Genomic DNA, 22,467 nt, shown 5'->3' on the forward strand with positions numbered 1-22,467 from the left:
TGAGTTTTGATCCTCTCCTCTAGTATTAGCTACTCCTCCTAATTTGATGTCATCTGCAAATCTGATAAGTATACTGTCTATTCCTTCATCCAAGTTACTGATAAAGATGTTGAAAAGCACTGGACCCAGGACAGAACCCTGTGGCACCCCACTGGTCACTTCTCTCCAAGATGAAGAGAAGCCATTGCTGAGCATTCTTTCAATTCAGCTGATCACCTAATTACAAATCCACCTAACAATGGCATTGTCTACCAACACAAACAAAAGCAACTACTGAAAGGAAGGAGGAAGAAACAGAACTACAAAAATCCATACTCATAACTGAGTTTTTGGTTTGGAAGACTGTTCTCCGCTTGCCAAGCCTCATAGTTCCACCCATTTGACCAGGATTATGTTCTGGCATGTCTATTACCTGAGGAAGACAAAGAATACACTGTGGTTGCAAAGGAATGAAGAGGGAAAAACAGTGCTACACCTCTATGCAGGAACAAGTTGAGACATCTGACATGAACAACCCAGCAAAGCACCTATAAACACCAATCTTAATTGCTCTGAAGTGGAAAAAATACATTTCAGTACATTTGTATCAGGAGATTAAAGATCAATCATACTATCTATTAAGATTTTATAAACGGCAAGTTTCAGATGATGAGGGAAGAGCAGTAGCACCAGCTAACATAACAACTGAAAGGGCCAGCTACAGATCATCATACAATCTGCACCTATATGCATTGTATTTTACAAGGGTAGGCATAATTCTGCATCATGTGCAGATGTCTAAGAATACAAATCTTGTTCCCTTCCATATTTGTGGGCTGGAGTGAAGACAGGTTTCATATTCAGCAATTATTTGTGATGGCTTAGTGGTTAAAACACTGATTCTGCCAATTGCAAGGATGGCAGGTCGGCAGTTTGAGACCTAAGCACCACACGACAGTGTCCTCCCGTTAATAGTCCCAGCTTCTTCCAATCTAGCAGTTTGAAAGCATGTAAAAGTGCAAATAGATAAATAGGCACCACTTCAGCAGGAAGGTAACAGCATTCCATGCAATCATGCTGGCCAATGACCACAGAGTCATCTTTGGCAACGCTGGCTCCCTCAGCTTAGTAACAGATGGGCACTGCCCCCTTCAGTCAGACACAACTAGACAAACTTGTCAAAAGTGAAACTTTTACCTTTAGAGATAATAATACTGATGATGCTTCCTTATTCTTTAACATACTCAACTTGTTGGTCTATTGCATGAAAAAGAACCTCCAGAAGTTTATGCCCACGCCAGATTCCATTTTCATTACAATTCATCTCAAAACAATAATGAATATTAAGCAAATGAACACAGGCTTACCTTGTGAGATGTTTGTTTTCAGTATTGAAGGGGAGGAATTCTGAAATAGGTTAGTTCCCTCTCTTGCTCAAATAGGCAGGGACTAGAGACTTGCAGCTGACGGCATCGGAGGGAACCCCCCTGATGTCTCCAGTTTTTGATATAGCTGAAGCCAGCAACTCTAAAATCTAGCTAACATAATAGTCAAAACCAAACTAAATAATGGTTAAATAATAGATAACTCCACCCTCTCCACAACCGAAGCATCACCTCAGTTCTGGGAGGATAGGATTTCTCCGCCTCCATTGCTGAAAACAAAAATGTCACAAGGTAAGCCAATGTTCATTTTTCCAGTGATGGAGGGGAGGAATCCTCAATCGGGATATGCCAAAGCTATCTAACTGTGGGAGGCAGAACTGATACTAGCAACTAGACAATTGTTTGAAGGACTCACCTACAAATGACGCTTCCGCAGATTGGAATACATTGAGATGGTAATAGCAGACAAATGTGGAAAGGGAGGCCCATGTGGAAGCCTTACAGATATATAGCAACAGGGCACTGGTGGAAAGAGCGGCCGACATGGCATGGGCAGTGATACCCCGTGGTACTGATGAGTTGTTTGAATCGTAACACTTGGATATGCAGTCTCGTATCCATCTAGAAAGTGTGGAAGAGGAGACTTTTTTGCCCTTAGAAGAAGAACCAAAGGGGATAAACAGGTGGTCGGAGCTGCAAAAGCGGCATGTGCGCTTGATGTAAATCCGAAGAGCCCTATGCACATCTAGCATGTGCCAGGATTTCTTGAACTCCTTTTTAGGATTGGGACAGAAAGACGGCAGGACAATCTCCTGAGACCTGTGGAATTTTGAGTTTATCTTGGGAATAAAGGTTGGGTCTAGATGTGGTACCTTTAGAATCGCCTCTAAAGGAACAGAGCTCCGTTCTGACCGACAAGGCTCCTAGCTCCGACACTCTTCTGGTGACAGCTACAAGAAATAAGACCTTCCAAGTGAGGACCTTGATATCTGTCTGTTGAAGTGGTTCCAATGGAGCCTTAGTGAGGGCTGCCAATACTAGGTGAAGATCCCAACTTGGATAACGGTGAACTGCAGGGGGGCCAAGCAGCGCGGCTGCTCTCAAGATCTTTTTGACATACGGGTGAGATGAGATTTGATTTGACAGCTTAACAGGTAGAGCTGACATGATTACTGATAACTAGTTTGTTTATACCCTGTCAGAGCCTAATATCACCTTTGGGCACTAAGTGGATGAGATCTTTTGCCCATCCGTATGCAGCCCTGGAGAGAATAGAGATAGCTAAAGAGGCCCTGATGGCTGTGGAAGAAGCCTCAAAACTCCTTTTCAGAGCTGAGTCTGCTCTCTTGTCTTCTGGGACTTTTAGTGTGTCATTGCCATCTCTTGCATAAATGGCCAAGGAAACAAAGTGCCAAGACCGGGGCATCAACCAAGGGAACCTGGAACTTGGACATCACCAAGTTTGGTAAGGTGTAGAATTGTTTTACTGCTGCTGGGTTTAGTCTGACAATTGCTGGTTTGGACCACTCTTCCCTTATCGCTCTCATAAAGTCAGCAGGGAATGACCCTCTGTACACAGAGAACGAGGCTGGAGGAAGGAATTGCCTTTACCTTGAGGCAGATCAGTATCCACTGCCTGAGTGGGTTTGGGTGTGTCAGACAACTCTAGGGCCTTAATGGCTTTTTTAAGGAGGCAGCAAATAATCTGGCAGAGGAAGGGGGAAGAGGGGTGTCAGCCTCCTCTTCCTTGGAAAGTTCATCTTCTCCCTCCTCAGAAACAGACTGTGACTGTCCATAAGCTCCTCTGAGTAATGCGTGAAAAGTAAAATCTTAGCTTTCTTGTAATTTGAATGGTGGCCACTGGATGTTGCCCTTCTCTTATGGGAAGCCTTGGGATGAACCGACGAACAGATTTGCCATATAAGGGGCCTAGGTTTGCCCCTCTCATGATCAGGTATGGCTTCCGAAGATGACCTGGCTGGCACCGAAGAAGAGGAGGAATGTGCGCAGTGGGGAGAGTCCTCTCGCCCATGATGGTGTCTGGGGGGGGGGGTGTTAAGGGAGGAGGCGGGCTGAGTCACGAGGAACACACCGGTAGCAGCCTGGGGTTGTGGCAGGAAGAGGCACCAGTTTGGCCCGCAATAATGGCAGGTGCCTGAATGGAGATTAGAGAGGCCAGAAGGAAGGATATCTCCAGTGGGAGATTGAAGGGTGAGGCCGCTGGGGGAGTCGAAGCAGGGCTACTTACGTGCCCGACTGTGAGAATTGAGAACCTCAGGCTAATGATCCATAACCAACTTAATGTAAAACAAGAAAGTTTATTGTAAGATGCACAGCAGAAGTAACCACAAGCACGTCTTTGCAGAATCTGAAGGCACAAGGAAAAGTTCCCACTTTAAAACCCCACCCAGGACCCAATCAACACGGCAACCAGCCACCTTACAGTTGAAGAACCGTTACCTTCTATCCCACATCCCAAACCCCTTAGCAGGGCCCCATCCACAAGCCAAACCTCACCCTTAATATTCAACCTTATTTTCCCAACCCCCAACATTATACAATATTTCAACACACAGAACTATCGAGATCAATATATATATTAAACATATAACAGTGATCATATTTGAGCTGAATACATGAAGTGAATATTAAATAACTAGATATGTCTAATATTCTACTTGATCTTACTTAATTCTGACACCAACAGACTCCGCTGAATATGCCACCTCTTCTTGATCCCGGGAAGGGAGAAAGTGGAGTGGCACATCTGGGCTCAGAGACAAGGGTTCCCCCTCCTCCGGCCGCGCCACTATGGGGGTCCCTGCTTTAGCTGCTGTCCGGGCTCACCACAGGATGCCCTCAAACTGCGAGGATTCCCCAGACATGCCAGGGCTCTCCTCCGCCTCATCCATTTCATACCTTCTGACTTCCCTATCTAGTCTTGCACTCAGGGAAAAGAGGGAGGGAAGGAAGAGGAGAGGTATTTTTTTCAAGAAGAAGAAGTGGAGAAAGGAAGGAGAAAAACAAGGAGCGACCGATCTGGAGCAAGGCAGGAACAAGGCTGGAGACACAGGGAGCGTTCCCTCCGATGCTGTCACCTGCGAGTCCCTAGTCCCTGCCTATTGGAGCAAGAGAGGGAACTAACCCGACTGAGGATTCCTCCCCTCCATCACTGAAAAAATCTTGAATGCCCTTTGTGTGCATGGAGTAAGATCACAATGGGCTCAAAAGTCACAACACACTTACCACAGGATGAGTAGTTTTGGGCTCAAATTCTGTAGAATTGGCATCTGTGGATTGCAAGACTATGATTAGACCTGCATTGTAACACATTGCTGGTCTCAGCATTCAGTGCACTAACAAACCCTGACATTACCTATTCTTACTACATAAACACATCTTGCAAAGGCAGCTACATAATGATACAGGTATACTACATGCCCCATACTCTTTTCCCAAGCATATGAGAAGTACGTAACAATATTTGACAGGATTTTGAGATTCTGCCAATGAGACAACTTTCCATAGTTGCATATAGTACTGTGAGACTCGATATGGTTATTCCTAATACAGCATGAACAATACAACCATTCAAATCATAAGCAGGCCAACATGTATTTTTATTTATTATTATTTTTACTCTTTTGCATAAGTTTTGTCTTTTGCAAGTTTTACACACTGATAGATCTAGAGACTCTAGATGATGAAGAAGTAAAAGAGATAAACTATGACCTAGTTCAAATTTTGCCTCAGACATGAGTCCACTAAGTGAATTTAGGCAAGCCATTGTCTCAGTTTCATCTATCACACAATGTGACTCACACCCCTGTTGTAAGGATTACTGGGATAATATGTTTTCAGGAGATGAGTCTTTCAGCATGCCTGCCATAGTTATTAGGAACTGTCTTGCTTACAACAGGTTATGCTGTACTAACACTTGATGATGGGACACATACCCATAAGGTGATTACTAGGGTTGTTGCTCACATTCCTTTGGTGGTTAGAGGAGATTGGAAAGGGAGGACAGGCTTTGCTGGGAGTTTTAAAGTCAGTCTCATGATAAAGGATGATACAGGTTGAAAGAAGGGACAACCATGAGAAATAGGGAAAAGGGGACATTGGCTCTTAGAATCATAGAATCGTAGAGTTGGAAGAGACCACTAGGGCCATCCAATCCAACCCCCTGCCATGCAGGAAATCCAAATCAAAGCATCCCTGACAGATGGCCATCCAGCCTCTGTTTAAAGACCTCCAAGGAAGGAGACTCTATCACCCTCCGAGGGAGTGCATTCCACTGTCGAACAGCCCTTACTGTCAGGAAGTTCCTCCTAATGTTCAGGTGGAATCTCTTTTCCTGTAGCTTGCATCCATTGTTCCGGGTCCTGTTCTCTGGAGCAGCAGAAAACAAGCTTGCTCCCTCTTCAACATGACATCCTTTCAAATATTTAAACAGGGCTATCATATCACCATTTAACCTTCTCTTCTCCAGGCTAAACATCCCCAGCTCCCTAAGTCGTTCCTCATAGGGCATGGTTTCCAGACCCTTCACCATTTTTGTCGCCCTCCTTTGGACACATGGCTCCAGTTTCTCAATGTCCTTTCTGAATTGTGGTGCCCAGAACTGGACACAATATTCTAGGTGGGGCCTGACCAAAGCAGAATACAGTGGCACTATTACTTCTCTTGATCTAGACACTATACTTTTATTGATGCAGCCTAAAATTGCTCACGCAGCAGACAAAAGGATGTGAGAAAGAGCGGGAAGACACTGAGCCTATATAGAGGGTGGCCGGAGCTACTACCAGAAAGTCTTCTCTAGCGATTCCAGTAGGATCCGAAATTGCTGCGCAGGCGCAGAATAACCCATTTATATGCTTCGCAGAAACCACGAAGAAGAACAACCTGCTTAATTTCTGAATTACTGTATGCATTAGTTATACTATGTTAATGCTAGCTTTTCAGTTCTAACAACATACACCTGCTGGACACATCTTTGGTTTCTGAATAAAGTTTTCTGGATCAGTACTGAAACTTGACTTTCTAAACTAAAGTAACACTGTACATAGCATGTGTACTGTAAGCACTTTAATATAATCCACAGATGTCACGTACTGTGTTATGGTATTTTATGTCACTCTGATGTGTTTTGAGCCTGCAGTGAAATTACTGGAAATACTGCCTTTTTATTTGAAGTGTTGTGTCCCCGCAGTCCAAAACAATCTGCTCAACAAGCCTGAAGAACATCTTGAATATGATATGACCATTTCTTTTTAAACATTCACATAGACAGGACAGAGAAAAATGGGTGCAGTTCTCCTTTAAGATGGTCTTCTTAAATTTCCCAAATGACAGTATATGACCATCAAATTCAAGTATTTACTGGTTTTAAGTGCAAACACCTCTACATCTGTTCTGAACAATCTTATCCCATCATCTTTACCTTGCCAACCGAGGATATTGCGGGCAAACTCCACAACTGCTAACTGCATTCCCAGGCAGACTCCTGTAGAAACAGAGCAGGAAATATATACACCAAGAAGGCAAAAGTGCTATCTACAAATCCTTATTAGCACTTCTGCAACCACAATGTCAAAAAAAGAGGCAAAACAGCAGAGGGAAGGAAAAGAAAATGTTGAACTCTTCCTCTGTATTTTCAGGAAGATTGAAATCATGAAGAACACATATATTGTTCAATGTTACCCACAGAGAAAAAACGTTCATAGATTTGAGGGCATACATATAAAAAACCTAGCCAAAGTATAACAGCAGGTTCACAGATAAGCTACAGGGCTCTCTATTATAATGGAATTAGTCTTGTAGTTGAGTGTGTGGGCCATTTTGTGTATGGGCCAAGATTGTGCTCTCATTTTTTTTCCCATAGGGTTAATATTATCTCACCTAGAAATGGTTTTTTCTGTTTTCTTGCCCAAGAAATAGCTTGTATCTTTCCTTCTGTCCCTCGAACACCAAATCCACCTGGAACCAGGACTCCACTGTACAAAATGGAGAACAAGAAAAAGGGGGGCCAATTTAGTGATACATTAAAGTTTATTTCACTTTCCATGTGGCATATATTTGAGCCTTCTAAAAATAGTCTCTCAATATAATATTAAACAATGCTATTCCATATTTGTATCTCAAACTACATACACTTCCCTCTGCTTCACAGAACTAGATGTATATCAAGGACTCCAGCTACTGTGCCAAACAGTTGCAAAACAACAGGCATGACTTGAAGAACAGAAGCAAAGAGCAAAGATGCTATTTGTATGCATGTAACCCTCTTCATATCTGCAGCTTTCTCCTTCCCCCAGATGCAGAAAACATTCTATAAATAAGAATGTCTTCAAAAGCAGTGCCATGGCTACAATGTGTCTTATCTCTCAAAGACACTGTTTAGAATAATTTCTCTAATCTATTGAATCATTGTATAGTCAAGGATGCTAACACATCCATCAGCCAAATATGCATTCTGAAGGTGAATCACACTAGTTCAGTAGTTCCCAACCTTTGGTCCTTGGGATGTTTTGGACTTCAGTTCCAAGAATTCCTGAGTATTGGCCAATCTAGCTGGGATTTCTGGTAGTTGAAATCCAGAACACCTGAAAGACCACTGCACTAGTGCATTTTGCAACAGAATCATATAACCTTAACCAACTGCTATTCAGTGGTATACTGACTTGAAGGATTTTATTAAACCATCACAGTAACAGTCATTGACAAAACTATCACATATTATTTGCAATTATCGTACATACTCAACTATAAATCGACCTCATGTGTAAGTTCAGGGCAAAATTATAGATTTTGCCATCACCCATGGATAGGTCAAGGGCAAAATTTGGAGGCTCCTTCAATGTGTATGTGAGGCAAGAGAGACTCTTAATTGAGGCTTTTTGCTTCAGCATTTCAGCTTTTGTTTCCCCTCATTCCCCAGACAACTGCAGACTCTGTTTGTTTGCCTAACAGCAGTCAGTCACCCAGGACTCTTTCTGCTTGGCTGAAGAGAGATAAGCTGCTCTATGCTTTGCATGGGTGAATCTGAAAGAGCTGCTATCACATCACCATACTGACCCGTAAATAAGTTGATTTTGGGGTCAGTTTTTGGGCATAAATTTTTAGAGTTATAGATGAGTATATACAGTAATTTGCACATCATGTAGCCTCTGAGAAATAATGTGGGGTACACTGTTTACTTGGTTAATAAGATTAAAAGGTAATGCTACTGCTTCAACCCTGATCAAGCTATAATGCTCCACCAAACAGGGAATAATAAGCAAGGGAAAAAAAACAGATGGGCATAATAAGCCCGCTTCTGGGTGATTTGGGGGCATGGTGATCACATAATGTATGTCCCAAGGCCATGCAGAAGCAGCCCAGAAGTCAACCCAATGTGGAGAAGCCGGTAAAACCCGCACTTCTTTTCAGAGCGCTGTCCAGGACTGCGTTGGCAAGTCAGATTGGGGCTGCATGGGTCTGTTTGCCACAGCTCTGGGACGAGCAGCTCTGGGGACGACCCTTTTGTGGTGGATTGTTTCACCCCAAAGTCTACAATAATGCCAGCAGGAGACATTTTCTTCTAAAGAAAACTATGTTATGAGTCCCTTACTCAGCACTGCAGAGTTTCTGCCAGGCTTCATGATATCGAACTGGCTCTTCTTGTAGAGTAGTTGGCTCCAAGTCAGCAGAATCAATGTGCTAGGAAGAAATCCATTTTTAAAAGCATAATCAAGACTGACTCAATCTGTACTACAATTCATGGGACCATTTATCTATCACAATTGACTTCACACTGAAAAACATTGACTTTAATTGCCAAATGACACAAATTCAAGAATATCCCAGGCTGTCAAGCATGAGCCAATGGTGGAGCACATGGGCTGATCAAACGTGTAAAACAAGCCATAGAACTTCAGTCTCTGGTTGTTTATTGTGACATGCAAACTCGCTAGCTCTCTGGTTTATTCCCCCAACAAGCCAGAAAAATAATCCAAGGTTATTTCTCCAGGTTGCTGGAAACTAAACAAGCCCAGAGAGTTCCAATGCCCTGCTTGGTTCACTCTTCATGTTAAGCCATGGACCAAAAATCCATAGCTTATTTAGCCACTCAAATTACTCATTGCAACAAAGAATGATCGAACACTATGCACTAGTGAATGGTTCTAAGCCTAGTCCCTGCAGAATTTAGGCTTACTGTAAGGTGTGGAGAAGGCCAGTGTCAGAAAAATCTTCAGTTATTATTTTCTAGTGTTTCCCAAAACTGTTCTCATTATAAACTTCATGAACTTTTGCACCTTAAAAAAATGTTGTACCTTAAAAAAGTACTGCTGCAGGAAGCTAACTATAGATGTTATGCTAGCAATCAGGTTATTCTTGCTTTCCATTTGGAACAAAGTGATGTTGTGGACAAGGCCGATATAGCAATGGTTATTAAGTCATCACATATTCTATTATTTTATTAATTTCAAAAAAAAATGCACAGGAGATGAAGAGTCTTAAAACTAGCTTTATGATCCTAAAAAGAACTCAGATTTGCTTTTCCTCCACATGCACTTTTCTTTCTCTCACCACAAACACCCGTGTTTGTGTTCTTCATTTGACATACCAGCCTCTGCTTAAACACCTCCAAGGAAGGAGACTCCACTACACTCTGAGGAAGGAGTGTGTTCCACTGTCGAACAAGTCTTACTCTCAGTAAGTTCCTCCTAATGTTAAGGTGTAATCTGTTTCTGGAGCTTGCATCCATTTTTCTGGGTCCTGTTCCCTGGAGCAGCAGAAAAACAAGCTTCCTCCCTCCTCAGTATGACATCCCTTCCCTATTATTTCCCTATTTCACTATCTGAAAAAAACAAAACTTTGAAATATTATGTCTTTAGGAGACAAGAATTAAAAAAGGAGACTGAGGCCCGTTCCGCACGGGCCAAAATTATGCACCGAGCGCTTACTAGGGTTAGAAAGGGGCCTCCTTTCCAGACGCCCCTAACCCTAGTATGCGCTTGGCACGTACAAAATGGCAGCGCCCGTTCTACACGGGCGCCGCCATCTTGATGTCGCAGACGCCTAGTGTTCACATGCCGCATGGCGGAAGTGACGCCACGAGTGCGTGACTAGTGGTGCCACTTCCGGGGCGCAAAAAGAAGCCACTTTTTGCAGCTTCTTTTTCCTGCGTCCAGGAATTGCGCGGTTTGTTCGCTGCGGTTCCCGGACGCAGCAACCAGTGGTGCCAGCAGAGCACTCTGTAACACGCCGTTAAGTTCTTAAAAAACGCAAAGTTAGGCATAGAATTTGTATCAGCTGCAGATAATAAAAAAGGTGTGGTGCTATATGTCTACAAGAAATACAAGGCCCAAGAGGTGCTTAATGACACATTATGTTGGTGTATCAATTATGCTAGAAGGAGAAAAAAACTGCTAATGGGAATTTATGGTCCATTAGAGAAAAAAGGAGAATTTTATTTAAATTGTTGAATAAGCGTGGAAATTTATCTTTTGACTCCTGTATCATAATGGGAGACTGGAATGGGGTCAGTGACCCACAGCTAGACAGGCTTTCTCAAAAGAAAATAAGATCCAACCAAGGCAAACTCCCAAAAGAGTTTTTTGAGTTTATGGATTTCTTTGCTTTAAAAGATGTGTGGAGAGAAAAATATGAAGGGACAAGGGAATATACTTTCTTTTCAGATAGACACTACCCATGGGCAAGACTTGACATGTTTCTATTATCAATGCATATCGTTTTGAAAACCAAAGAGGTGAATGTATACCCAAGAGTATTTTCTGACCATAAATTTATTGTGCTAATGTTGAATTTAAGATGCAAAGAATTTAATTGGAGACTTAATGAGCTTATGTTAACTAAGGATGAGACAAAAAAGATATAACAAAACATTTAGAGGATTACTTTAAAGACAACACAAGGAAGGAAACCACATGAGAAACTGTGGGAAGCCTCAAAGGCAGTAATCAGAAGGGTATTTATTAAAAAATGTTCTGAACTTAAAAAGGAAAGAACCCAAAAACCAGAAAAACATCAACAGGAACTAAATATGAAAGAAGACATGTTGAAGTACTTCCCAAGTAAAAAAAGTTTGAGAGAGGAGATAAAAATGATACAACATCAAATTTCTTTAACCTTGGTAGACGAAATGCAGAAGCAATTAAAGTATATTAAACAAAAAGGCTTAGTGGTTAAGACGCCAATTCTAACAATCAGAAGATCGGAAGACTGGCATTTCGAGGCCCGAGTGCCACATGATGGAGTGAGAGCCTGTCCCTAGTGCCAGCTTCTGCCAACAGAGAAGTTCGAAAGCATGCAGATGCAAGTAAATAAAATAGGTACCACTTCTCTGTGGGAAGGTTCGGTGCCGGCATGCTGACCACATGGCCACCGGAGCAGTCCTCGGACAACGCTGGCTCTTTGGCTTAAAACGGAGATGAGCACTGCCCCTACAGTTGGTTATGTAGTCTACCTTATGTAGGCTTATGTAGTTTAAAGGACTACCTTTACCTTTACAATCACTAATGTGCCAGTGCTTCTAATACAGATATCTAGCACAAAGATCTATTACAATCAGCAAAAAGACAGCTCATTTACATTTATGTTGAAACTGTGTTGGAGTTTGTGAAATATGCTAACATGATGCTATCAAGCCTTATCTTTGGAGTTAATTTGTGAAGTAAACTTTGAGATATTTCCCAGTAGATAAGACCCCCACATCCTGTTGTTTGGGTTATGCTCCTCGCACTCGCTCCAAATAGGCAGAAAAGGCCTTCCGGTGACTCCCCCAGCTGACTTCTGTACCTTTCCAGAGAAGCAAATGTTATTGTTGCGTGCCTTCAAGTCATTTCTGAGTTGCGATGACCCTAAGGTGAACCTATCACAGGGTTTTCTTGGCAAGATTTGTTCAGAGAGGAGTTGCCTTTGCCATCCTCTCTGAGGATGGGATTAGAAAGGATTAGAACCATGATCTCCATAGTCATAGTCCAACTCTCAAACTACTGCACCATGCTGACTTTTGAAGTAAACATTAGCTGACCTTCAAAGACAGTGGAATGAGTGAGTCAATGACATCCATTACAAAAGAGAACAGCACATTAAGCAAAAGGGAGACTCCTTAATTTTCTACAAAAATTATTTTAGGGTAGGCGTAAGAGGGTGAATTCTTCATTACCACCATTAAGGAGATACTGTGCGCCCGTGTTATATGCAGGTGTGCTGTACGCGGATTTAAGCGTGTGCGGTGAAGCCGCGAGGGGCACAAGGGGCGGCAGAGCCCATTCAGATGAATAGGGCGCGTGCCGCTGCACCACCACACACATAAGCCCCACTCACTTGAATGGGGCTCCAGTATAGGCAGAATCCACCTTACACCGGGGGGGGGGGGGTGGAACGTAAGGCGTAAGGCGAGGTTGCACTGTACTGGCTTTTCTGTAATCAAAGCAGAGAAGTACCAGCTGGACATCTTTCCACAATTAGGGGGATTAAAAGCAAGGCCAGAACGCTATAGTTCTACTATAGGATTATACTACTACTTCCTGAAGGAAGAGGCCCCTCCCTCCTCAACTGTCATCTCGGCCTCAGAGGGAGCCATCAGGCAGACCCAGCAACATCTTGGACTGCCTGAAGGAAGAGGCCCCTCCCTCCTCAACTGTCATCTCGGCCTCAGAGGGAGCCATCAGGCAGACCAGCAACATCTTGGACTGCCTGAAGGAAGAGGCCCCTCCCTCCTCAACTGTCATCTCGGCCTCAGAGGGAGCCATCAGGCAGACCAGCAACATCTTGGACTGCCTGAAGGAAGAGGCCCCTCCCTCCTCAACTGTCATCTCGGCCTCAGAGGGAGCCAGCAGGCAGACCAGCAACATCTTGGACTGCCTGAAGGATGAGACTTCTCCCTCCTTTAACTGTATTTTTATTGTATTAACGATTTTACTGTACACCGCTATGATCATCGCGGAATAGCGGTCTATAAATAAAACATATTATTATTATTATTATTACTATGCCAGTACAGGGAGCAGGTGGACAAAGACAGTGGGTTCTACAATGGTGAGAGAAATCAGAAACAGTTGTCATTGGGAGCAGGTGGCTCCTGGCTCTGAGCAGCTGATCTGTCCAGTTCTTGACGTCTGGGTGAGTCTTCAGAGCCAGAGTGTTCCTGGAAGGCTAGCTTTGAAAACCATCTGTACCAATATCTGAAGGCAAGGGACTGGAGAATGAGGCTGTTCTGAACCAGCAGACCCTCCATTCTCTTGACACCAGGCAGCTACTTTGCCTCCTCCACTGCCACTCTATGAGCCCAGAAAAGTGTAGCTGTTAGTCTAAAACATAAAGTAGTCATAACCAACTAAAGGGTGGTGCTCATCTCTGTTATTAAGCCAAAGAGGTTGTCTGAGGACTGCTCTTGTGGTCATGCGGCCACAGCAAGACTGCACCGAACACTCTTACCTTCCCACTGAGAAATGGTACCTATTTACCTCCTTGGATTTGCATGCTTTCGATCTGCTAGGTTGGCAGAAACAGGGACTAGTAACAGGAGCTCACCCCACCATGCGGCACTCGGGCCTCAAACTGCCAATCCTACGATCTTCCAATCATCAGAACTGGCATCTTAGCCACTAAACCACTACGTTAGTGATTGTACCACTCTAAAAATACAAAACAATGTTCTATTAATTGCTACTTTTAGCTTTAAATACAACTCCAACAGTCAGTTTCTGGTGGAGCCAGTGGAAAAGCATACCTTTATCTCAAGCTTGTGGTTGATAGCTAGAGCAGAATGTTCCAAAGCTTTGATGACAGAGGCATAGGAATCTGAAAACTTGGTGTATTTGCCAACAAGAGCAATAGAGCAGGTCTCCAATAAACGGTCATATCTGTATTCACACATACACAAACACAATATACAACACGTTTAAAGTTCAGGAACATGAACTAAGATTTATATTAATTTAACAGGTCTGATGCAGACACATTCAGAGATTTATGAAGGGTGAGGTGATCCGTTTTTTAATGCTCTTTTACAATGCAGTGGAGAAAATGTGGTTTCCTAAGGCCTGTTACAGACTGCCAAAATAAAGCTGCTTCGGGTCTCTTTGGAGGTATGCTGTTTAAATGATGCATGCATCCTAAGAATCCGAAAGCTGTACCAAAGCTGCACTCCAGTGCTCAGGAATGGAGTGTGGCTTTGGCGCGACCTCTGGACTCTTAGGACCCATGCATCATTTAAATAGCATAGCTCCAAAGAGACCCAAAGCAGCTTTATTTTGGCAGTCTGGAACAGGCCATAGATACATTTTTGTGTCCTTAGGGATTCCTGATTTTTTTAAAAAAAACAAAAAACAGTAATATAACATTTTTAAATGCTCCAAAATGTCCTCGTACGCACATTAAAGGCTCTCCCTGCTCTACATTAAAAGCTCTCTCCAAAATAAAAAGCACCACAGCAAATAAGCCAGAGCAGGACTTGTTTCCATTCTCCGCTAGTTGTTCTTGGGTTTTGGGAGGTGTGAAAAAAAGAGAATTCAAAATCGTTCCTCCAGCGACAGTCTGACATCGAAGAGTGCACTGTTCTCTCCAGGATTCCTACCATCTCACTTTGTGTGTGCAGATAGTCTTTATGCCTTTGCAAAATATGTTATTTATTTATGATTTATATTAATAATAATAATAATAATAATAATAATAATAATTTATTTATATTATATCCATTATATGATACACGCACGCGCACACACCGTATTTTCCGGCGTATAAGACAACTGGGCATATAAGACGACCCCCCAACTTTTCCAGTTAAAATATAGAGTTTGGGATATACTCACTGGATAAGACTACCCCTCTTCCAACGCACACCAAATAAAAATTAAAAAAAACATCAGATTTGATTTCAACATGGTAATTTTAATTCAAATGACATGCAGGCACTTAGCCGGAAACCTTGTTGTATACAAAGCCTGCTTGGACTGGTCAGCTCTCCCTGCCTGCCCAGCCTTCCCTGTCTCCAAGACTATCAGAGCGGTAGCTGCTTTCATACGATCGTCGCATACAGTGGGGATGTGGCCGCGGCCATTTTTTAGCTCCCCCCACCATATGCAGCGGCCGCAGATTCTCCAGTCTGTCTCAGGAGTTTCAGCACCTGCCCTATAAGACGACCCCCGACTTTTGAGAAGATTTTCTTGGGTTAAAAAGTAGTCTTATATGCCAGAAAATACAGTAAATGTATTAATAAATACATTTTATTACTTATTTATGTTTAACTACGTGAATAAAACAACATTCCATTAATGTTTACTCAAAAGTAAATTTAAATCAGTTTAGTAGGTCCTCTTTCCTTATAAATGGGTACAGACTTAATACAGTCAAGAAATATTTGAACTACAGTAAATTAATCCATCAGCATTTCTTCTGTCAGAGTAAACCATAAGATCAAATGTTATGCCCCATATAGGAATCAATATGACAAAACCATAATTGGCTGTCATGTTCAGTTTTAGCAAAATACAGTTCTCCCTCTGAACCTTCTAGTTTTAGTATATCATAACTTATTGTTATATTTGAATCAAACTTCAAAATACAAAGAGAAGGGGGGGAGGCATGTTCCGGCTCAAAACATGATAATGACAAGCACACTGTGTGTGAAATCAGACACGACCTTCTCAAATCCTTTAAAATCACTGTGATATAGTGGCTTGAGCATTAGACTACAACTCCAGAGATGATGGTCTGATACCTCACCTGGCCATGGAAATCCACCTCCGGTGAGTTAGATACACTCAGCCCCAGAAAACCCTGTTTGGTTCGACTAAAAAATTAACAATGCAGATATACACGACCCAATATACACATGTATAACTGAGTTTCAAATAATTTGCCCATGTTAACTATCAGTAGAATATCCTCCATCACTGATTTATTTTTTTAAATTTAAATTCCACCTTTCCCCCAGATTAAGACTAAAAGATGGAGTTTAGGAGAGCTAAAGGAATAAGCTTTCCTCACAACTGCCCTTCGGGTAATAAATAGAGCAAGCAGAATCGCATGTCTATTTCGATCATGAAGCCCACCTGTCTGCCATCTCCTTCCACTTCATTAGCATTCTCCTGGGCTGTTTTTCAATGGGAAGGTCAAGCCTGTGACGAAAATAATCCACCACTCCTTGTTCCTCTAGCAAAAGAGGCACCCGATAGATTGAAGAGACGTCATGAACACAAATGACCTGTTTAATGATTTAAAAAGCAGAAAAGTCTTGCTGTCAAGTTTACAGTATTCATTAACAATGTACAAACAACTATAATGTCAAAACGTTGCTCGATGTAAATATAACCTTTTCTTACCTGATTACGTACAAAATATGTGTTGCATAAAATGCTCTGATCTAGCATAAGGTCTTGCCATTCCCATCATAGCAAACAGTATTGTATTTCAATGTAAAGAACATTTCAGTCTTTATTGGCTCACCTTGGCTGCTTTTAAAATAATTTAAAATAATTATACCAGCTGCCAGCATAAAGCAAATAATCTTGAAACAGAGATGTTAACATAATTATTTTTTTCCTTGTGTCCAGGAAAGCTACTACAAAGACTCACAGTGACTCACTCCCTTGTGGGTTTACTTAGTAAGAGTAAAACCCAGAGGACTATGCTAGCTGCTAGTAAAGACATTCACTGTGTCAGAATCATCACACCTGCAGGCCAGACATGATACTCTGGTTAAAATATATTGTGAAAGTGATAGAAGTTTTGCCAATTGAAATGTTTTAGGATATGTGTTAGGGGAGATACTGCCAGACAACAAACAATGTATACAGATCAGCAGAGTCCAGACCAAGGTTTCAGGATGAAGCTATGCAGATGAGTGAAGAGCCCACATCAGAAATAGTGTACATGCTATGACACATGAGGTACTTGAACAAAACTTCAACGCATTTACAGTCATTACATCATTTGCACATCTTTCTTGAACTCAGATGCTGAACTACAACTGACTGCCATACTCCACTCTCAGTGTCCTTATTCTAACATCTAACTTCAAACATGAAAAATCTGAAAGAGATCAGAATAGATTCAGTGTTAATAGCTGAGATCCGAAGATCTGCTAGCTTGGTGGAACCAAGTATTTTTGTGTGTATGTGTGTGGCTTCAATCCCACCATTACTCTGAGACAAAGGAAACCCAATGAATCAATAGATTCTGGTAAGTCAACACTTAGGTACTGTATAAAGTCACGCACAAGTCTAGAAATTTTAGTCAAAATATTGACCCAAAAAACCTGAGTCGACTTATCCATGAATCAATGTAAGTATGGTACTTTAACTCTTATTTTAAAAAGGAATCATCGCCTGGTGATAAGCAAGAGTAAATCTGTCCTGGAAGCACTGGCCACGCTCTATTCACCCATCTATACAGCCTTTAGTGGGAGCAAAAACATGCTCCTAGAATTGTGTACATTTTTTGGCATTGTTTTCCTTTGCTTCATCCTTCAGATCCTTTGTTATATGCATCTAAGTTTTATCCATGGGTCATGTCAAAATCCATCATTTTGTACCCAAAACCTGCCCTCGACTTATACATGAAATCGATTTATAGTTGAGTATATATGGTATGTTTTACTTATTCAATGTGTCTGTGCTAGTGGAGACCAAAGATGTAATGTTTACAGAAAATTTGAGGTCATGAAAAAAATTGGGATGGGCAGATCCATTAAAAAAGAAGAATTTTCACACACTGAAATACATCACAATAACTTTTACAGATCGAAAGCCACTTTGTCACTGTAAGAAAATGAGTGGTTCTCTGAACATTCTCTGAAGATGCCAGCCACAGATGCTGCTTGCAAAACGTCAGGAAGAAACTCTTCTAGAACATGGCATTCACAGAGCCCCACAAAAACCCCACAAAAACCACGGATACCGGCCATGAACGCCTTTGACTTTACCTCTAAGACCCTCTGAGGTCCTCTGTGACTGAAAAGTGGGATATAAATACTCTAAATAGGTAAATAATAAATAACAAAACTCTGACAAAAACGTATGTTTTAATGCTAATAAATGATTTTCATTTTTACCTGTTCTGGTTCTACATGGCAAAACATGGAAATCTTCTCTTTTACTGAGGTATCTAGAGGGGTAGAACATCGGCACACAATCTAGTAAAGAAAACAGTGATGGCAAAATTGTCAGACTCACACTGCAGCAAGCTTAAATCTAAGCTTTAATTTCATTTTAGCAATCAATTAAATTATGCAGCAACTAAGGCCTGTTACAGACTGCCAAAATAAAGCTGCTTCGAGTCTCTTTGGAGGTATGCTATTTAAATGATGCATGGGTCCTAAGAGTCCGGAGGTCGCGCCAAAGCCACACTCCATTCCTAAGCACTGGAGTTCAGCTTTGGTGCAGCTTCCAGATTCTTAGGATGGATCCATCATTTAAATAGCATACCTCCAAAGAGACCTGAAGCAGCTTTATTTTGGCAGTCTGTAACAGGCCTAAATTAGGTATTTTAGCTTCAGCAAACAGCTACACAGCTGTAGTCACAATACCTTCAATGCTAAGGCCTTTGTTAACAAAAAGTCTGTAAATCCAGTGCAGAGTTTCCTTACGTTATATAAAAACTTACCAGATCTGGTGAAAGACCAAGGCCCCGAAGTTCGCGAACACTGTTCTGTGTGGGCTTTGTCTTTTGTTCCCCTGTAGAACTCGGCTAGTGGACAAGTGTGAATAAATATTTGTGCCAACATGCTGTCAGAACATAAGCTATTAGAACATAAAACCACAGAACATAAAACTATTTTGCACCACAATAAATCTCTACAATAATTCATTCTTATTTTAATAACCTTTTCATTAAATGCTTACTTAAGGGGAAAACATCAGGCAAAAACAGGCAAAAACAAAAGAGAAAGAAACAGCATTTTGTATTGGTTAAAAACACTATTATATAATCAAATTTTAATTTGAACACTGTGACCAGACACAGTTTCAAAAGACTATACACCTAAGAAAAAATGTTGTTCAAGACTATAATACGGTCTTTATTTGGCATATAAAAAGAATGTTCATACAAGTGAGGCTCTGCTAAACTGATTCATTAAAATCAAAGTAAAAGAAGGTATCACTGCTGCCATCGTTCTTTAAGTTTAATTTTACTAAAAGTGCAGGCCTACATTTTAAAGAAAGTCTCATTATATCTACTAGGATTGATTCCCATGTAGCAAGGGTACAGTACAAAAATCAAAACGATAGTCATAGGCATCCCTCAGTCATTTTGTCGCTCCCAAGTACCAAAGAATACTTGGGAGGCAGAATGCCATCTGGGGGCTCTTTTTAGGCACAGCCCCAAATTATTCTATCTGCCCCCCAGAAGCATGACTCGTTATTTTTTGTCCCGGGGGGGGGGGGGGCGGAAACGGGAAGTGAGTGGTGCAGAGAGGGAAATGGGGGAAGTGATGGTAGAGGGGGCTCTCTGGGGTCCAAGGGCAGCCCCCAAACACCAAGAATTTGCCCACTCCTGCGTAGGATTGTAAAGCTTCAGCATAGTAATGAGTATCAAAATGGAGTAGCCACTTGGTATGTGATAGGCCAAACATGAAACTCTATATACAGTCAGCAGGCAGTGTTGCTGTCGTTGTTGTGAGCCTTCACACTGTTTCCAGCTTATGACAATCCTAAGGCAAACCTATAATGCTTGTTCACAGACATTTCAAAATGTGCTCCAGGAAATCTGAAGAATCTTTCCAAAAGGTATAGAGGGTGACATGGGAGGAGTGCTGTACAGGGTTGGGGTAACTGCTGGAAATCACCCTCACCCCATTCCAGTGACAGATACCTTCCAGCAGTGGCCAGACAGGTATCTGACAGGATACCATCCATAGAGCTGCTTTCCAATGCGCAAGCATATTTCACAACCTGGTAAAGTCAGCTTGTTTCTCCTATGCAATTTAAGACAAACAACTTAGTTTTTGTATTTCACAATGTACATCTAACCACCAATAATATTACATTTTATTTACTGTATAAGTCCAGAAATTTAAGTCAAAAAATTGACCCAAAAAACTTAGTTGACTTATCCCCATTGCAATGTAAGTATTGTACCTTAACTCTTATTTAAATACAGGAACCATCCCTTGGTGAAAGAGGAGTGTAATTTATCCTGGAAGCACTGGCCTCCCTCTACTCTCTTATCCATCCAGCCTTTAATGTGAGCATAAACAGTTATGCCTGCTGGAATTTTGTAAGTTCTTTGGCATTGTTTTCCTTTTCTACATCTTTTAGAAGCTGTTATATGTCCCTAAACGTTAGCCTCAATTTATCCAAAAGTCATATTAAAATTCATAATTTTGGCCCCCAAACCTGCCCCTGACTTACAACTTATAGTCGAGTATATATGGTAGTGTTTGCTTTTATGTCTATTTTCCATATATGCAGATTCTTAATTGTCAATGTCTAAGGATGCAATTCTAATCACCTCAACAGTAAACACAATTCTTTTGCAAATTCACCCACAAGTTAAAGAACTGTTTTCAACTCTAACTCAAATGCTCAGAAGTCCTTTCAATACACCCTTGGGCGCAAAGGCATTAGAAACAACAAACACAACCATATACTTAAACGTTTTTGCTGAGCCTTACCTGTGGCACAAGACTGACATGAATATTACAAAAGTTTTCTCGCTTGACTTTGAATTGAAATTGACGGAAGGCTTCAATGAAGGGCATGCTTTCAATATCTCCTACTGTCCCTCCAAGCTAAAACACAGATATCTGAATTAATTACGGTACTATTTTGAGACAATATATTAATTATGGCACTATTTTGAGACAACATAGTCAAATCAAGTCACTGTTCAAAAGGGTCAGAAGGTTCATTTTAGAATATTCTAGAAGACAAAAACCACAGGATGTAATCCAGACCAATTTGTACTTAAATCCTGTTCATTTGAAACGGATCCAAAATTCATTTAAACCAGTCTGGATCCAAGGAAAGCTATTTTCTACTTTTTTTCAGCCCGTCAAATAATGGTAATTTAGAGCAGTGGTTCCCAAACTGTGCTCTTTAAGGGATTTTGGACTTCAGCTCCCAGAATCCCAGACTATTGGCCAACATGGCTGAGGCTTCTGGGAGCTGAAGTTCAAAATCTCTTAAAGGGCACAGTTTGCAGACCACTGATCTAGAGCAAATTGGTTCCTGACACTTTCATACTTCCAGTTCTACTAAACCAGTATTTGTTCTTTCCAACTTTTTTATGTTCTCTTGGATCATAAGCAAGTATCTTCTTCACAGAAAATTAGCTGGATGAGCAATAAATCTGAGTGGCTGCTGACGGACTCAAGCATCCCTATAAGAACTCCGAATAGAGTATTCACATTGATACCTGATATTTCTGAAGGTGATACCTAACCATTGCAACAGACACAGCAAACAATAGATACCAACCTCAATCACACAGACCTGAGGTTCTACTCCATCCTCATCTACAGGGATTCGTACCTGTCTCATTACCCACTCTTGAATTGCATCTGTAATGTGGGGTACAACTGCAAAACAAACAAGAAGAATACTTGCCTATTTCTGGAACTAAAACTTTTAATTACATCAGTCTCTTGCGGTTACGTTCATGAGCTTCACTGGCTCCATATCCCAGCACAGAATTTTGTCAATCTCAGCATAACCCTATTAGCTGATATCCATTTGTTGAGACTTGCACTTAATAGGGCTGAAGCCTCAGTTTATGCCTCAACCTTAAACATTTTATAAAACAAGAAGACTATGTTATTGGAAAAATATCAAACTGCACAGTCTGTAACTTTCCCTAGCTTTATACTCAGGTTACTCAAGGGAATGGTAAACTAGAATTGTAACACTGTTTTGCTGGTCCCAAATGTTTATGATTTATTCGGCTTTTCTGCTACAGGGAATAGCCAGGCAAGAGCCACTCAGCTGTGCAAACCGGCATGCTGCTCATGAACAATAAGCCATAGTTCTATACATGTATGCAGAATGTGTAAGTGTAGCCATATACTGTTGCCCCTGGGATCCGCGCCCTCGAATATCTGCGGAGGGGCGACCGCCGCTATTTTCAATAAAAAAGTAAAAGCAAAGTACTATAC

The 22,467-nt window shown here is 41.5% G+C and overlaps 1 protein-coding gene across 4 annotated transcripts in view; it reads right to left on the reverse strand.

The window, feature by feature from the left end:
- The window catches only part of CTPS1 (CTP synthase 1), a 46,554-nt gene that overhangs the window by 18,437 nt on the left and 5,650 nt on the right, over positions 1 to 22,467 (reverse strand). For 2 of the 4 annotated variants that reach the window (XM_089482818.1, XM_089482819.1), the window contains exons 4-14: positions 21,794 to 21,894; positions 20,989 to 21,105; positions 18,978 to 19,061; positions 18,427 to 18,507; positions 16,427 to 16,578; positions 14,104 to 14,236; positions 8,974 to 9,062; positions 7,263 to 7,357; positions 6,805 to 6,867; positions 4,611 to 4,654; positions 316 to 412 (exon numbers count right to left, since the gene is read on the reverse strand). In XM_089482818.1, coding sequence (XP_089338944.1) covers positions 316 to 412; positions 4,611 to 4,654; positions 6,805 to 6,867; positions 7,263 to 7,357; positions 8,974 to 9,062; positions 14,104 to 14,236; positions 16,427 to 16,578; positions 18,427 to 18,507; positions 18,978 to 19,061; positions 20,989 to 21,105; positions 21,794 to 21,894 — 1,056 coding nt within the window. The remainder of the gene's footprint in view (positions 1 to 315; positions 413 to 4,610; positions 4,655 to 6,804; positions 6,868 to 7,262; positions 7,358 to 8,973; positions 9,063 to 14,103; positions 14,237 to 16,426; positions 16,579 to 18,426; positions 18,508 to 18,977; positions 19,062 to 20,988; positions 21,106 to 21,793; positions 21,895 to 22,467) is intronic. The other 2 variants (XM_089482820.1, XM_089482822.1) reach the window with 2 other exon arrangements.

Source organism: Sceloporus occidentalis, unplaced genomic scaffold, assembly GCF_023333645.1.
Source record: "Sceloporus occidentalis isolate IW3139 unplaced genomic scaffold, rSceOcc1.0.p SCAF_20, whole genome shotgun sequence".
Lineage (NCBI taxonomy): Eukaryota > Metazoa > Chordata > Lepidosauria > Squamata > Phrynosomatidae > Sceloporus > Sceloporus occidentalis.